General features: G+C 42.6%; 1 protein-coding gene across 5 annotated transcripts in view; it reads left to right on the top strand.

Moving 5' to 3' along the window:
* The first annotated feature begins 213 nt into the window (after positions 1-213).
* Positions 214-17,977, top strand: part of Hs6st2 (heparan sulfate 6-O-sulfotransferase 2) — a 283,885-nt gene continuing 266,121 nt past the window's right edge. The window contains exons 1-2 of one of the 5 annotated variants that reach the window (XM_063246433.1): positions 214-939; positions 1,779-2,297. In XM_063246433.1, the coding sequence (XP_063102503.1) occupies positions 512-939; positions 1,779-2,297 (947 nt within the window). In that variant the 5' untranslated portion in view covers positions 214-511. Of the gene's footprint in view, positions 940-1,018; positions 1,242-1,778; positions 2,298-17,977 lie in introns of those variants that run through there. The other 4 variants (XM_063246434.1, XM_063246435.1, XM_003462659.5 and 1 more) reach the window with 4 other exon arrangements.

Raw genomic sequence — 17,977 nt, 5'->3', positions numbered from 1 at the left:
TTTCCTCCTGTATCACATCACTCAGAAATAGATGGTTCCACTCCAGTGCCCTGTTTAGTTGCATATTGCATCCATTCATTCCATAAACCCTTGAGAATGAAGTCTTCCCGCAGGACTGGACTTGGTGCAGATGATTCAGAGAGCAGAGAGGAGGGGAATGAGTCTTTGCTTTGAAAATGCTCAGATTCCCCTACTGTCTTTTGGGCATGCTTCCTTTTTCATGCTGACTTACCTTTTCAGAAAATGCCCCCGCTTCCGTTGGAGAATGGAAATTGGCAAAGGAAGAGGGGGAAAGGTCCAATTTGCGGCTCTGCTATTTTAGAGGAGGTTGAAATTGCGAGCCAAAGTGGAGTGATGCACTCGCTGGACTGACCCCCGCTCTCCAAGGCAGGAGAAAGAAAACCTAGGTCCTCTGTTCTTGAAGTGGCTCGAGCTCTTGGGCGTGAGGCATTATTATATAAATTCGAGCTTGCTTCTTATCCTTAGTACCCTGAGTTGCCTGAAGGGGGGAATGGCACTGCCTGCGTGTGCAGCCCGGGCTCTGGGGCCGCCGCTGCAACCGGAGCACGGAGCGCCCGCCCGCACCACCTGTCCCCGCCGGCATTCCAGAGTAGAGGCCGAATTGGCAGCGAGCCGGCCCGGGTCAGTCTCAGCCTCAGTCCGCGCGGGCCCTCCTAGGGGTGTGTCTCACGGATTCAACTCGCGGCAGCTCCTGGACGAGCCCCTAAAGGCATCTGCCTCCCTGGCGGGAGCCCTGCGCGCCCCGCTCTTCGCGCTGCTGCCCCGAGGCCGCCGCAGGCGGATGAACGACCTCAGGCGACGCTGGGACCTGGGCTCCCTCTGCCGGGCCCTGCTCACTCGGGGCCTGGCCGCCCTGGGCCACTCGCTGAAGCACGTGCTCAGTGCGATCTTCTCCAAGATTTTCGGTCCCCTGGCCAGGTACGTTCTAGAAAGCGCGGCTAGCGCTCTTGCGCCAGGGCGCGCAGGGGACGTGAGGGGAAGGAAGGCAGCTGGGAGCGGAGGGAAGGGCACAAAGTTCAGCTAGCCGGTGGTGGCCAGTCTCGGGGACTTGGCCCACGCGGCGCGGCACGCAAGTGACCACGCTTCGGCTCCCTGCCTGCCCTGCCTGTCGCAGGCGCCCGCAGCACAGCGACTCGGCTTGCAGGTCGGGCTGCCGGTGGGCTCCCTCCCACCGAGGAACTCCGAACCCCCGCTCGGAGCTCGCCCGCGGCGACCACCGGGTGGGTAGCTGGGTACGCGTGGGAGCTGGGCTTCGGAACGCGAGAGGAGAGAGCCCCGCAAGTCGGGCCGGCAGCGGCGCCCGCGCCCAGGGGACGGGGCGGCAGAGCCGGGGGAGTCTGGGGGCGAAGCGCGGTGGGAGCCATGGAGAGTGGAGCGAGTAGCACTGGGGCCCGGCTTGGGGACCTGAGTAGGGGAGTCGGGCGACGGGGACTGGAGGGGTCGAGCGGGTGGTAACAGCCCACGAAGGGGCTCCGGAGGTCCTTCGGTGGAGGGAGGGGGCAGGCGGCCGGGGAAAGAGTCGGGATGGGGGGAGGTGTGTGCGGCAGAAGCCTCAGCGCTGAGCCTGCCGGGAAGAAAGCGGGGAAGGGCGCCGCGGCCGCAGCCACCGCCACCGCCGCCGCCGCGGTGGAGTACTCGGGGCGTAGGGGAGGGGGAGAGGGGCGCAACGGCGCCGCCGGGGGAAGGGGGCGGTGCGGGCGCGCGGCGAGCTCGGGTTGAGCTGCGGGATTGACGTAACGAGTTTGGGTTTCCCCCAGCGTCGGGAACATGGATGAGAAATCCAACAAGCTGCTGCTGGCTTTGGTGATGTTCTTCCTATTTGCCGTGATCGTCCTCCAATACGTGTGCCCCGGGACAGAATGCCAGCTCCTCCGCCTGCAGGCGTTCAGCTCCCCGCTGCCGGACCCATACCGCTCGGAGGATGAGAGCTCCGCCAGGTTCGTGCCCCGCTACAATTTCAGCCGCGGCGACCTCTTGCGCAAGGTAGACTTCGACATCAACGGCGATGACCTGATCGTGTTCCTGCACATCCAGAAGACCGGGGGCACCACTTTTGGTCGCCACCTGGTGCGTAACATCCAGCTGGAGCAGCCCTGCGAGTGCCGCGTGGGTCAGAAGAAATGCACTTGCCACCGGCCGGGTAAGCGGGAGACCTGGCTCTTCTCCAGGTTCTCCACGGGCTGGAGCTGCGGGCTGCACGCCGACTGGACCGAGCTCACCAGCTGCGTGCCCGCGGTGGTGGACGGCAAGCGCGACGCCAGGCTGAGACCGTCCAGGTGTGTGTTCTTTCGCAACCGAGCGGGCTGGTGAGAAACGCTGTGCGGATCTGGGCTCGCGCGGGCCGAGGGCGGGAAGGCGCCGCCCGCTGGCTGCCGGGCGCCTGGAGCGCATTTGGCTCTTGGACGGTCGGGCCCCGAATGGGCAGTTGCCAGGTATTCTGGTGGCACCCTCTGGGGAACTGTGGCGGCCTCACAAAGTCTTGCAGCTCGGGCTCTGGACGGCCGTCGATGTGTGGGAACGTGGGCCAGTTTGGCGGTTGGCAATCTGTGCGGGCAAAGCGGCCAGGCCGCCGCAGACGCCTCCTGTCCCAAGCACGTTAGCGCTGGTAACTGTGTATGCAGCGTCCCAGGGTCCCTTGTCACTTGTTCTCTGCTCTCCTGTGCATCTCGGTTCCAAAACCTCCTTTCCATGCTATCTTCTCCTTTTTCTGCCCTGCATTCTCTTCTCCCTTTTTTTTTTCCTTTAGCGAGAAAATTCTTTCCCTTTGGTGCTCTAGCATTGTCTGCTCCTGGTTGCTGGCTCTTTCCTGCTTCTTTGTGTTTCACCCCACCTTTCCTTTTTCTTTTCTTTTTTTTTTTTTGTCACTCTTTCTGTTTCTCTTTTCCTGCCCTATTTTTCCTGCCCCCCCTTGCCGCGCCCTCCCCAGGAAAGTGGTTTTTCTCTGCCCCTGTGTGGACACCCGGAGAGAGCTCTTAGTTCCCAGCACTGGACTGGCATCCGTGCAGCTTTGCTAGTGCCAGGGGCCTGAGGGGCATGCTGGGGCACTGCCCAGGACCCTCTCCTGATGTACAAAGATGCTGGAGCCTCGACACTGGGTACCGTCTGCCAAGTCTCTGGGAGCCGGGGAAGACATGGAAAAAGCTGAGTTATGAACAGTATGTTGTAGCCTAGAAGCAGGAAGCGAGCAAGGTGTCTTCTTCCTTCCACCGTAAGGGCAGTTTTCAGTTGCTGCAGGTCATTCGATGCTGCAAAGGGGACCAGTGGGATCATTTTGGGTTGACATTGTTCCAACCAGATCTAGTGAGTGCTTCACAGGTTTCCTGAACACAAACGTGGACTGGGTCAGGGAGTATAAAGAGTGAACAAGGTGTGTTTGGTTGCCAGAAAGATTTTCACTGGGTGTCTTCCAGTGGGCAAGGACATGGCCTTGCCTCCTCTGCCCCCTTTAGGTAACAGGGGCCTTCAAGACTGCTGCTGCCTGCCTGGGTCCCTTTTGCCCCCACCCCTGTGAGGGGACATTCAGTGACTTGGAGAAGGAGCTGCTTGGAAGGCGGCTTTAGCATGCAAGTCCCAGTGCTTTCCTCTGTCTAGCTGCAGCAGAAGGAGCCCTCTGACTTTCTGGTCATTGCTGAGATTTAGAGGGAACCTTGTTGTCTACTTCCTCTGCTCACTTTCTTTTCCCTCCATTTCCTTTGTCAAATGCCAAAATTCTGGTGAACTCTTTTGAACTTTCATTTCCTTTCTAGACTAACAGATCTGTTAACCCATCCCAAGAGAATCTTGGCCCCAGAGAGGTGATCACCTCAATCACAGTAAGAATTCTATAAGTCACTGTTACAGCACAGTTCTGTTGTAGGCATTCTTCGAGGCCGAGGCAGTAGGATTGCGATTTCAAACCCACCCTGGGCAATTTAGCAAGATCCTACATTAAGATTAAACAAAATAGAAAAGTGCTGGGGATGTAAGTCAGTGAGAAGAGTCTGGGTTCAATCTCTATTCTGAAAAAAATTCTGATGTTTGAAATGTTCCCAAACAATTTATCATCAGTATTGAAAATAATCTCTCATGCTGACAAGGCTCATAGGTGTGCTGGGGAATAGTGCAATTAACAATACCTCTTTGGAAACAATTGATTCCATCGCTGTGACTGTGGCAGAAAAGTATAAACAAGGTCTCAGAGACCATGGAAGCCACCGACTTGTTTGGAGTCCCAGAGGGCACATGTGCCTTTAGTAATTTGCACATGTAGGTCAGGAAGTGACATCAATAAACACACATTATTAATGCAATTTGAGTTATCTGCTTGGCCGCCATCATCCTTTGGCAGATTTATTCAGATGTTCTCCATAAGATAACCAGAACACCTCAAAGCCTCTTGGGTATCCCACATTGCAGGAAAATTATTTACAATGAACCAGGATTCTCTTAACATTAAAAGGGTGATACCACAGTGCCACCTAGTTTAATTGAAGAAGAACCACGTTTTCAAGAGTCTGTTATTAGATTTTATGGTGTTTGCAGAAAGGAAATAAAATTTGCCACACATTACTACTTCAGGGTACTTTTTTTATTTCATTCAATCTTGCCCGCCTAGAAATATTCACATCTTGAAAAACAGTCATAGCCTGAGGGTTTTGGAATTTCCCCGGAAGGGGACAGATCCTTGCTTGCAGTTCTGATGATCTGTAAGAACTAAGAGGTGTGTGTGTGTGGGGGGGGAGGGAGGTGAAGGTGTATTTGTGAGTGTGCACATGTCTAGGAGAAGGGCAAATGGAGCAGCCAAGGCATCTGCATTGGCAGTGATTGCTGAGGGTAGCGAGCTTGTTTCGGGGAGATTGGAGTCTGCCTTGAGAGTTCCCGTGAAGGGCAGCTTCTGTATGCCAGCTAATGGTCTCTGGGCGCTATGGAACTAAAGGAAACAGCAGTGCTGGCTGGCTGGCTGGGGAGTTCACACACCTTTGACTTAGTCCTAGAACAGCATTGAATCAGCTCTGTGACCTTGGAGCATAGCTTGTGTGGAGAGCACATTTTAGATGTATTTTCGTGTTGCTATCTTGGTATTTCTCTATAAACTAGCACTATGTTTTGGAGAAGGACAAAGTGGACAAAAACACTCCCATGAGAATAAAGTCTACAGCTGTGAAGGACTTCCTCAAGGTTACTGAGCTCTATAATGGCACAACAGGAATCTCACTGCAGTACCATCACAACACTTGCTCTGTTGACTGCATCTTGGTGACCAAGGGCTTTTGTAAAATCATGATGCGGTATTTCCGATTAGTAATTACCATGGAGTGAATACCCAGTGTATATTAGCCGTTGTTACTATCATCTGGATCACCACTGTCATCAGTAATTTTACACAATGGTTTCAGATAAGTGATTGGGCCAGGGTTACTACACCCATTGAGAGGACAGAATTTGACAACCCTGACACTTTATGCTCACCAGGAGCTGGACTGTCATAGGGGCTTCTCCTTGCCGTGTTAGAAATCCCTGCAAAGCCGAGCAAAATGGGAAGGGGCTAGGGGCCTGGTCAGTAGTGTCAGCAGAGACAACACAGACCACCTCCTGACCCACAGCCATTCATTCACTTAGTGGAAGCATGAGAGGTTGTCTTGGCTGCAAGCCAAGAGCCCAAATCCTGCTCCCGGTGCTTGCTACCTTTGAGATACTTTCTTCCCTTGTGGATGGTGAAGTACTTGGGTGATATGTAACTGCCTAACAGAAAATACTGTGATCGCTTTGCCTGGAGAGGAGGGGAGGCACTTGGCTGGCAAAAGGCTTAAACTGTTTATTAAAATAATGTCTCTCAAAAAATTAGAAGTTACGTTTCATCCATCTGTTTGTCAGTATGTTGTGGGAGGTCAGAAAAGAGTCCTGCTCATTTTAAATTTCTAAGACCACTTTTGAAAATGTATTGAAACATTGTTGCCCAGCAGTTGTTAAAATTCCCCAAATCTGCAGACTTTTCTCAAGCCCAATTTCCTGTGTTTGTAGGCAACTCTAGTGTTCAGTTTGGTCTGTGGAAGGAATTTAGAACTGGGGAGGAAATTGTACCAGTACCTTGCTGCCTGCCACACCTGCGATACAGGTGGGATCAGGGCCTGTGACTGTACATGTCAAAGAATCTGGTCAGATCCTGGGTCACAGATTTTAAAATCTCTAAAATTTTCAGCATCCATTTGGAAGAATAACTCTCTAAAATCCAGCAGGATGTCACTGACAGGAAGGGACTAAAAGGTTTTTGCTTAGATGGAGAAGAGTTTCCTTTGGCGAGGGTATTTATTCATTTAAAACAATTGTGGTAAAGGCTTTCTTTTCTTTCCATTTGTTTTAAAAGGTGGCTCTATTCTGAAAGAGTTAGAACTAAAGCATGCATTGCCTGGTCATGCCTGTCACGCTGAAGCCAGCACTCCTTCCTGTTCTTGACTTTGCGGTGAGACAAGATGATGAGACAGGCTTGTGCTACAGGGTGAGGCAGGGGGTGAGTGGACTCTTACTCCAGCAGGGCTGCAGGCTTGTGGCCTGTCAGGCTGTGGGCTGTTGGACTCTGAGCTTCTGTTGGCTGGGCATGGTTTTCTTCAGCTATTGTTGACAAAAGCTCTTGTACTGTCCCATCTACTTCATAGATCTAGGGAGAAATCTGCTGTGATAATATCTCCATAATGCTGTCAGTATTAACATCTTATAGGGAAGACAAACAAATCCACTAGAGTCCCAACAAAGTTCTACATTTTCAGGTAGTCCAAAATGTTACTTCTGTTAATTTTAGGTGAGTGCCGTTATGTGGCGATGAAATTATGAAAACTTGTCTTTTCTGGGTACCAGTCATCAACTGAGATAGTGCCAAATGACATGAAAACAATAGTCATTTCTTTTCTCTGTCATTTGTTAAACAAAATTGTATGAAACTGCCTATTATATTCCAGGGAAGACCTGTCATCCATGCCAATAATGTCTTTACTTACAAGAATATATTAGAAATAAGGGAAATGTCTGTCTGTTATGCTGTAGTTTAGGTCAAACCAGGGTAAACCTGGTGATTATGGCTTCAGTACAGCACAAGCAGTCCAGAGAGATAAGAGGCAAGACAAAGCCAGAACAGCCCACATCTTCAGGCTCAAATACATATGTGAAGGGCAGAATTGTGTAGTTCAGACATTGATGGAAGAGGAACTACTGATTTTGAGCAAATTCCTTTCCCCCTTTGGTTACTGTGTCCCCTCTGTCAAATGGGAGATTTAAACAAGATGCTTTCTGGTATGGCCTCTTCCTTTGCAAAGCATGAGGAATGGGCCAAAAAAAGGAGAGATCTGTTTGGAAAGGCCCCTGGGACTAGGGGGGTTGCATATTGAAGAAAAGAAGCATGGTGGATGGGCATGGAAGCCCCACCTCCCCAGGTGTGGCCAGAACTGAGGAGGTCTGTGCTTGGATAGGTAGTGGTTAATGAGGCAGATGGGTTGAGGCTCCACTGTTGGAGTGTCTGGACTGGCAATGAGGAGCTTGAACCCCAGTGAATAAGAGAAGCTCCCGAATAGAAAGAGTGTAAAAAGCACAGAAATAAAGGCTAGAGAGTTCAAAGTACCTTCCCGATTGCTGGTCGTGAGTGGAAATCCTACCACTGACTAGCAGAGAGAGGTGGAAAGGAATGTACTTTGGTCTGGGAGAATGCTAGTCCTGAGTGGTCCTTGTCTGGTAGGCTGTGGTGAACAGAGCTGTTAAGGAAATGAGAACCTGGGGCAGGTGAGGGCTTAGCTGCATATGTGCGAACCTGTGAACCCATTTAGTCTGAATTTACAATTGGTGTTATTATTTAAATGATAGCTGCAGTTCGCATATGGGACTCTTAGCAAGGGAAAAGGATGTTTGAGTAAAGGAAAAGATCGACAGTTATGATTACATAAAAATGAGAAATGTTCGTCTGTCAAAGAAAAAAAGCCAAAATGAAAAGACATATGTCAAACTGGTGAAAATATGCACACCAATTACAGCAGACAAAAGACTGAAGTCAGTCCTGTACCAAGAAATCCTATGAATCCATGAACAACACGAAGGGCACAACCAGAAGATTTACAGTGTTGCACCCACAACTAGTTTTCCAAGATGGAGAAACTGTTCTGTTTCACTGGTACTAAAGATGTAAACATTTAAACTTAGGGTACCTTTCATTGTTTTCTCTAAGCTTGATTAAAACAAGTAAAACCTACCTATATCTCCATCAAGTAAAATCTTAGTAGCCATTGCTTACAAGAGTGTGGTTAATATCTTAATGCTTAGAAATTTTGATGAGGATGTAAACTTGAGTACTGTAATCCTTTGGAAAAAATTAGAAACTATAAGCACAGAATATTAAAATTATTTCATTGATGTAAAAATTCATTTGTGGGGTTTTATTGAAAACCGTAATTCTAAATATGTTCTATTTATTCACTCACCGATTTATTTATTCAACAGATATTTATTGAGTGTCTGCTATCACTGCACCTATGAGCTGGGGTGCACTATGAACAACCAGGCAGAGGGCTGGAGGTGCAGTTCAGTGGTAGACTGCTTTCTAGCATGCATGAGGCCCTGGATTCCATCCCTAGGACTGCTCCTTTCCGAGAAAAAGAAAAGGAAAGGAAAGAAAAGAAAAGAAAAGAAAAGAAAAGAAAAGAGAAAGTAAGAAAACATGGTCCCTACCCTCAGAGAGTGGGAGAGATAGACATGAAACATATGATTAATTGCTTAAAATTTTGAGAAGTGCCATGGGGGAGAGGGGAAGTACAGGGTTCTAAGAAAATATATGGTAGTAAGTTAAATGGAGATATCCATAGAGAAGAGAATGGATAAAGAAATCTGAGTTCATTCACTTTAAAGATTATTACAAATCCACTTAAATGCCCTCTTAAAGAATGTGGGCAATTGCTAGTGATTTAATGCTAAGATCGCCTATGACTGTCATCATGATACAGTAAAAAAGAGAACAGAGGAGGGAAGAGGGAAAGAAAAACAGAAACCACCTCCCCACCCTTCCTAAATCTAAGCATAAAAGGTTTTAAAATTTCTTTGTAAGCCTGCATTAGTTTTATAACCAAAGTAAACATTAATAATTTTTAACATAATGTTTTACCATGGTTGATTATTTCATCAGCCTCTTGATATCATGAATGCACTTCCTGGGGAAAAGTAGCCTCAGCCAGATCAACCCTCACACTGAAAGGCAGAGGTGGTGCATCAGGTATTGGCTGCTGATATTTTTTAATGGTTGTCTGTTATCATATTCCCACACAATCCAAGGAACTCTTAAACTCGTCAGTATAGAGAAATTTCAGTGACTTTCTATAGTTTGTTTTCATTTAAAAAATTGAATGGAACAGAAAATAATGGCACACACGTGGAAATATAAGGCTTTTTCTGAGCCACTCAGGATACTCTGGGCTTTGGCCCTTTATGATCCCCTTTCAAAGTGAGTTGTGGAGTGGCTGGAGGTAAAACGTCTTTAGGGTCCTAAAGGGCTGTGGTGCCAAGCACTGTTAATTGAAAGCTCCAATCAGGTAGCACCAGGTGTTACACTCTTTCAGGAGAGGAGTCCACTGCTGGGAAGCTTCCCCCTAGAGCAATTTTCCTGCATGTGAGTATTATTCTTAGTTAACCATAAATTAAATTGATTAGAACACTTCATTGCCCACCTAGCCTGGGTATCTATAAGGCTATTCTAGGAACATAGTGAGGTGTGTAATCAATCCTATTGTGGAAACTACACCCTAGGTATATGTTATTTTGACAGTGTAAAGAACTTGGTTCACAGTTGAAAAGCTAATACTGTATTGACATTCTATGAGGCATAAAACGAGATATTTAGTCATTGATTTGAGAAAGAATGGCATGGATTGGAATTTCCTCCTTTCCATTAAAGGGCAATGAATAATCCACCTAATGTTTTATTTCATGTAAAACGATGACATTGTAAACTTAGAGAAATATTTGCTTAAACTTTAGCAAAATATTTATTGGCAATAGAGTGTTTCTTGTTCTACTAGGTATTGGACTTTGCAGATTATTCAGTTGGTCTTATTGCATTCCATTTGTTATTCTGCCATTTTGCCTCTAAGAACAGTGTTGAAGACTTTGACACATTTCAGAGCATTACACTAAATTAATCTGTCTTGCACATTCCACTGTGCTTTTTCTGGAATATTATAAATATTCAAATGTAGGCACACATGCAGATTCAAAATAGAATTCAATACATGCAAATTCTGCATACATTTTATATTTATAACTTAGCAATAGTTTTGAACTTGTTATCCTCTGATATAAATGTATCAAATATGAGCTCATGGGAATTACCAACAAATATATTTTTCTGATTAAACTGTGGGCTCTTTTTCAGTCACAATTTAAGCTTCAATTCTGGGTTATATTATAAGAGAATAATTTGCACTTCATTTACTCTGAATTGTCAAGAATTGTGTTCTTCCCCGATGTAAATGTCTGCAAAGACTTCTTATTCAGTTTGATTGCTTTTTAAATTTTACTAGCAGAGATGCCCTAGTGAGCCTGAGAGAATTGGTCTCTTTTTTGTGAGGAGTTTAGTTTCAGTGAATCACTTCCATGAACTTTTTTGTAGGAAAAAAGAGCAATTGAAATGTGCAATGTATTGATTTGCATCAAATGGATTAGACCTGAGTGCATCATTCCTTGCATGAATTGACTTTTCCTTAAACTACAGTATTAAAAAAAAGTCTTCCACAGAGCATCAACTCATGGGGATTTTTGGGCTTTGGCTGACTTCCTACAGAAGGATGAATGCAAGCAGAGAATTTTTAGAAATTGGCTTGGGTGACCAACCAGTGAACCAAGATAATTTACATAAGCACTTTTGTAATGCCAGCCAACTCCTTAGTTATTACAATAAATAAGAATTGACTAAATTCACCATTTAAAAGACACAAAGTATCACAATGGATGAATGTAGAAAATCTAGCTATATATCGTATATAATGGGAAAAGGTGAAGCATAACCACACAGGAAAGATTAGTTTACACAGTGTTATGCAGATGCTAACCAGAGTCCAAGTGGATGTAGCTTCATTGATATCAAACCAAGTACATGTGAAGACAGAGCCATTATTAGGGATAAACAGAATCATGAAATAATGATTAAAAATTAAATTCTTTAGATAACAATTCTAAACTTATATGTACTTAACACCATAGTTTTGAGATATATAAAGCAAAAGTTGAAAGAGCTATAAGGAGAAATGATAACTCTACTGTCATCTTTCATAAATTGGTAGATGAACAAACAAAAATGGGTAAATATACAGAATAGTTGAAAACACAATTAGCAAGCTCAGTATAATGGATATATATATATATATATACATACACACATATGTACATAGACATACACACAGCACATCTGTATATCAGCACTAAATTAGAAAAATACACATTCTTCTTAAGCACACATAGAACACTTTTTGAAAATAGACAACACAATAAGCTTTAAAAGTTGTCTTGAAATACTTGGGTGAAGAAATAATCTTAAAGACCATATAGAGTACTTAGTAACTGAATGTTGTTACCAGTCAGGCAGGAATAAGGGGTGCACGCAAAGGAGCCTTAGTAATGTGATGTATTTGGAAGTATTATTACCAGTCTTCACTGACTACATTGAATTTCTCAGTTTAGAGGCTAGTGAAGAACTCCCAAACTTAGGTGAAGAAAAGTGCTATAAAGTGATGGTTAGGTCCAAGTAGCTCCTCCTGTTCATCCAAAATCTATCTGTCTATTCTATTTCAGGATGTGTATGGAGCCAGGCCCTGTGCAAAGAGCATAATATACATTTTCTATTTAACTCTCAGAAGAACCCACTAGAGTAGGTGCTTTAAAAAATCATTTAAAGATGAGAAAACATAGACTTGGACAAGACATATAAGTAGCTCAAATCTGCACAGCTAGGCAGTATTGGAGCTGGCACTTAAAACCAATTGGGACACCAGGCCCGTCTAGTATCTTTAATATTTACTAAATTCTCAGAAAAATTTCCAAAAGCCTTAATTTTTTTTTGCATCTGTGTGTGACTTTGTCTGTACCAGCTAAGTAGAATGAAGATATGAAGTGAATACCTAGAGACATTAGGCTCCATCATGTCAACTGATTTTTTAAAAAGCACCTTTAAAAAAGTTTGATAAAGATCACTCCTTAAAGTGCTCTGCAGCTCATTTCTCTTAATAATAAATAACTTAATTCTCTTAAATAATTAGATATCCACGTTATTTCACATACTTTAAAGATGGATTTACACAACAGAATGATGTTTTAGTGGAAATAAAGGCACTAGACTTGTTGGTGCCTTCCCGTAGTCCAACACTCAGGAGATTGTGGCAGAAGGGTCACTTGAGCCCAGGAGTTCTAGATCTGCCTGGGAAACATAGTAAGACTCTGGCTCAGGAAACAAAAAAAAAGGAAGTAGTTATTTTTTTTTTGTCTTTTTTGTCTTTTGTCTTTTTATTGGTACCAGGGATCGAACTCATGACTGCCTGCTTGCAAGGCAGGTGCTTATGCCACTGAGCTAAATTCCCAGCCCCAGAGGAAGAAGTTATGTTAAAAGAAAGATTCTTTTTCTGTTCAGAAAAAGAAAATAAGATCTTAACTGTATTTTAATTTGTTTCCTTTTGAACTGCAGAATCAGTGCACACCCTGTGCAATATTTGTATGAGTTTGAAACATCTTGTTTCTTATGGAATGTTTTTTCAATAGCAATGTCAGTTGCATTGCTTTGACCAATCAGGACCTGGTTCTATATACAAACATTGTTTTTCACTACATTTGGTTGTGTAGACATAGCTTTTGGAAAGTAGTGTAAATGGGTTCATCCAGGGAAGCTCATGTAATCCAGGAGCAGAGGAGCCAGAGAAGGATACTTTCTCTCTGCCAGGAAACTAGAAGGTAGACTTTCAGAGATGGAACATGGGATCAGAGGGAGGAAGAGGAAAGGGAGAGAGAGGTAACACGGATAAAATTAATAAAAGTACATTATGTGCACATACCCAGAGACCAAAATGAATCTCATTTTTTCTGCATCATGTACCAATAACATGTACCAATAAAAACTGCACACTCTCTCAAGACCAAGTGAGGGATACTAGAAAATGAATCCTGAAATCTGTTTTCATCTCAGGGGCTCATGATGGAGATAATAGGAATGCAAGTTGTTGTTGAAAAATAGCCAAGCAAGGGTAGCAAATTTCCAGCAGAATTACTATTCCCTCCATTTTGGAAGAGGTAGCTTTAGAAAAGTGCCCTTAAAGAGAATATGCAAATTCTCCACCCAAGCCTATCAGTCTAGCAGAGCGTATTTGTGTGGGTGGCAAAGAAATTAGGTTGAAGGCATGGAAGAATGGTCCAGAAACACCAAGTGTGACTAGAGGCCACCATGACCTTGGGCTGGATGCTTCCTAGCTAAGAAAAAGATTAACTGCCAAAATATCTTGAAGGTTAGTTGATAAACTCTTTGAGCCTATTTGCCAGATACTCTAGAGACAAAAATACTTATTTTTTTTGTGATTGCTTTTTTTCAAAGTAATATAGTATTTTCTAAGTGTGTAATAAGACACTTTCAACTCATTAAAGCACTGTTACAATGAAGTATATTGAGGTAAACTTAGGTGTTGTAGGCTATTTATGAAAAATTATTTAAAAGTTTAATGGACATGTAGAAATGATTTTATATAAGCACTATATAGGATTAATAAAAGACTAGTATGAGAATATGAAACTGAAGCAAAAGTTTATTTTTCAAAAATTGCTTTATTGAACAAAATGGTGTGTGCCTGTTTTTCCTTTGAATTAAGGATCCATACTTAGTGTCTACCACCCTCTGTTTATTTTTTGTGACTTGGAAGTAAAGCAAAAAGTGAAAAGAAAAAATGAAGAAGATCATTTTAACATTAGGATAGCATTTTACAATCCTCTGGCAGCTTTTGTATTTATCACCATATGGATGTACATTAAATCTGCATCTCCTTCTCATTTATATGTTTATGAAGTTATAAAGATATACACATGCTCACACAAAATAATTAAGCAAGTGATGTGTGTTTCACAATGTTTGGTGACTTAATGCCAATTAGATGGGTTAAAAAAAGCCTTGCCTTCCTAATCCAATTGCTTTATGCTTTTTGGTTTATGCACTTAAGTATAGCATCCATTTAAGTGCAAAAATTAGCATACATGCAGCCTTGAGTGAGACTTTATTTATTCCAGATGGTCTTGAAAAATTATTAGTGAGGGGTTAGAGACATGGATGCCATGAGATCCATTAGGATGAGACTAAAATCACACAGTTTGGTTCCATCACTTCCTTCTGTATGGGAAACAGTGTGATTTTGATAAAGGGAGAGGTAAAGGTATGAAGCACAGCTAGACAGTTTAATCCAGCTCTTCTGTTTTGCTGGGATCTGATTCCTGCATGCAGCACATTCTCGTTATGAGAGGGAATGTCTGGGGGCTTACATGCCAAGATGGAAAAGTGAGTTCCACAAAGCCTATGGCATGTATACCTACATCATCTGGCTCGGAGCTGTATACCTTGGCGATATCTGTATTTAGCTTACCACCAGAAACTAGGAGGAAGAAAATAGACATTCTCCCAAAACTTTGAAGAGTTGGACATACTGAAGAAATAGTAGGCATTTCAGTTCAAATGCCAGCAGTTAAAGTGGGTCTGGGAAAAAGGAATGCAATTGAGTAAAAGACACATTATTGCCACAATTAAATAGCATACTGCCTCTTAGTGACTTTGACTTTTCCATCTCAGATGTAGCCATCACCTTACTGTACTTGCTAGAGCTGAAGAAGCTTCCGGGACCATCAGTGCAGCCACAACTGATTCAGAGCACTTGAGAGAGGCAACGACCCCATGCAAATGGTGGTAGTTTTAGTGATGAGAACCTCAGAATTTAGGGTCCCTGGATTTCAGTTTGGATTTCTGGGTTAGCACAGTTCTGCTGGTAACTTTTGTGAATCAACGTAATTTCCTGGAGATTCATCCAAGACACTGTGTGGAGAACCAGTTCATTCTTTTTGTTTCTGAACAGTATTCCATGATAGGTATGTACCACAATTTCCTTACACATGGACTAATTCTAGTATGGACAGAGCTGCTGCAAACATTTGTGTACCGTCTTTTGTGGAATGATAAATCTTCCATTTCTTTAGGATAAATGCTTGTGGGTACACTTGCTGGGTTTGGTAATTACACATTTAGTTTTATAAGAAACTGTGGAATGTTTTCTACCTCAGCTACATATTATTTCACATTCCTACAAGAAATAAGTAATCATTATCTCTTCATATTTGCCAGCATTTAGTGTTGCACTTTTTATGTTTTTATTTTTTTTTGGGTACTGGGGATCAAACTTATAACTGTGTGCTTGCAAGGCAGGAGCTTATGCCACTGAGCTAAATCCCCAGCCAGTGTTGTACTTTTTAAATTTTCGCTATTCTACTAAGTGTGTAGAAATATCTTACCATGGTTTTAACTTTTCTCTTAATGGCTAATAATGTTCGTAGTCTCTCACATGCCTTTGGGCAATCTATATGTCTTATTTGGTGAATTGTCTTACCATTTGCCTATTTTTGACTGGATTCGATTTTTGAAAAAAATTTTGTAAATTTGAGTGGTTTCATGTGTTCTCTGTGTTAGTACTTTTTTAGTTATGCTTGCAAATGTTTTTTCCTCGGTCCTTTCTCTTTATCTTCATATGATGTGTAAAACTACAGCATTTTAAATTTTTTATGAGTCCCCACTTCTCATTTCTTTTTGTGGGTCATGCTTTTAGTGTCAAGTCTAAGAATTTTTGCCTAGCACTACATTTTGAATGTTTTCTCTTGTGTTTTTTTTCTAAAAGTTTTATAGTCCAACTTTTATGTTTAAATCTACAATATAGTTAAAAGTTATATTCTTATTTAAATAATTTCATGCCCCATAAGGCCTACTAGTTAAAAGTGTACAAGCAATATGGTGGTTTTGAATATATTCAGAAAATCATGCAACCATCACCTCTGTCAATTTCCCATTGTTATCACTACATAAAGTCATACTCATTAGCAGTCACTGCCTGTTTTTCTCTCCCTCCAACACTTGAAAACTACTTATCTAATTTGTCTCTGAATTTACCTATCCTAGAGTGTTCGTATATGTAGAAAAAATATTGGCCTTTTGTGCCTGGTTTCTTTTACATAGCATAATATTTTGAAGTTCATTAATTTGTTGCATTCACTAGTACTTCGTGACTTGTTTTTCAGCACTATCGATTGAATCCAGGGACACTGTACCACTGAGCTGCAACTTCTCCTTTTTAATGTATTTATTATTTATTTTGAGACACGATCTGGTTGAGTTGACCAGGTTGCTGTTGAACTTGTGATCCTCCTGCCTTAGTCTCCTCGGTAGTGGGGGTTACAGGTATGTATCTCTGTCACAGGTTCTTTGTTACTATTTGTGGCCAAATAACATCCTGTTATATGAATTTGTTTATTCTTCCATCAGGTGGTAGATAGTTGCATGCAATCAATTTTTAGAATTATAAATAATGCTACTATGAACTTTTATGTACAAGCTTTTTCTGAACATCTGTTTTCAGTGGTCTTGTGTGTATATCTAGGTTTAGAATTGCTGGATCATATGGTAGGTGTATGTTTAGTGTTTGAGGAGCTGCTTGATTGTTTTCCAAAGCAACTGAATCATTTTACATTCCCACCAGCAGCATATGAAGTTCCAATTTTCTCAAACCCTCATTACTTGTTATCTGCCTTTGTTTTAATTATAGTTAAATACACATTATGTAATGTTTTATCATTCTTGGTTTTAATTGTAGTGAAATTCACATAACGTAAAGTTTATCATTAGGGACATTTAGTATACTCTGTCTTGTGCAACCATCATTGCTATCTAGTTCCTGAATATTTTTATATCCCCAAAGTAAACTCCATAGCCATTAAGCACCCATGTACTTCCCATTATCTTGTCTCTCTAGGCGCTGGAAACCACTAATTTGTAGTCTGTCTTTTTGAATTTGCCAACTCTAGATAATTCATATAAATGCAGTCACACAATGTATAGCCATTTGTGTCTAGCTTCTCTCACTTATTATCTTTTTTATTATAGCTGCCTTACGAGCATGTAATAGTTGCACAATGAGGTATTGAGTTGCAGTTTCCTCATGGAAAATGATGTTTAATTTTTTTCATATGCTTATTTTCTACTCAGATATCTTCTTTGGAGAAATTCCTATTCAAGTGCTTTGCCATTAAAATTTTCTTTTGGTATTTGTTAAGTATTCTTTGTATACTCTAGATATAAGTCCCTTATACTATATATGCTTTGCAAATATTTTTTTCTATTTAGTGATCATTGTATCACTTTACTGAAAATGTACATTGAAACTCAAAAATTTTAAATATTGAAGTACAGTGTGTTATGGTTTATGTTTGGATACCCCCCCCAAGGCTCATGGAATTATGGATGTGGCTTAATCTAGCATTTGTGATTGGTTTGTTGCCTAGTGCTAGGATTGGTGGTATGAATGTGTACCTGTCCAGGAATGAAGCTGACATACAATGTAAGGGCGGGAAGGAGGCCTGCTTTTCTTTTCTTTTCTTTTTTTCTCTGTTCCCTTTTGCTGTTTGAGGCTGCCATGAATGGCTATCCCCCAGCCACACCATTCTGCCTTGGAGCCAGCTGACTATGGATTGACACCTTCAAAAAACTATAAGATAAATGAACCTTTCTTTGCTTCACTTTAGGCATCAGGTACTTTGTCCCAGCAACAAGAGAAAAGTAACTAAGACACAATGTAATAATAATAATAACATTATTATTATTATCGGTACCAGGAATCAAACTCAGAACCTTACACTTGCCAGACAGGCACTTGTGCCACTAAGCTATACTCCCAGC

This window comes from Cavia porcellus, unplaced genomic scaffold (assembly GCF_034190915.1).
Source record: "Cavia porcellus strain 051 isolate PalLab524CR breed Dunkin Hartley unplaced genomic scaffold, mCavPor4.1 scaffold_3, whole genome shotgun sequence".
NCBI lineage: Eukaryota > Metazoa > Chordata > Mammalia > Rodentia > Caviidae > Cavia > Cavia porcellus.
The sequence above is the reverse complement of the archived record's forward strand: the minus strand, read 5'-3'. Positions and strand labels throughout refer to the sequence as shown.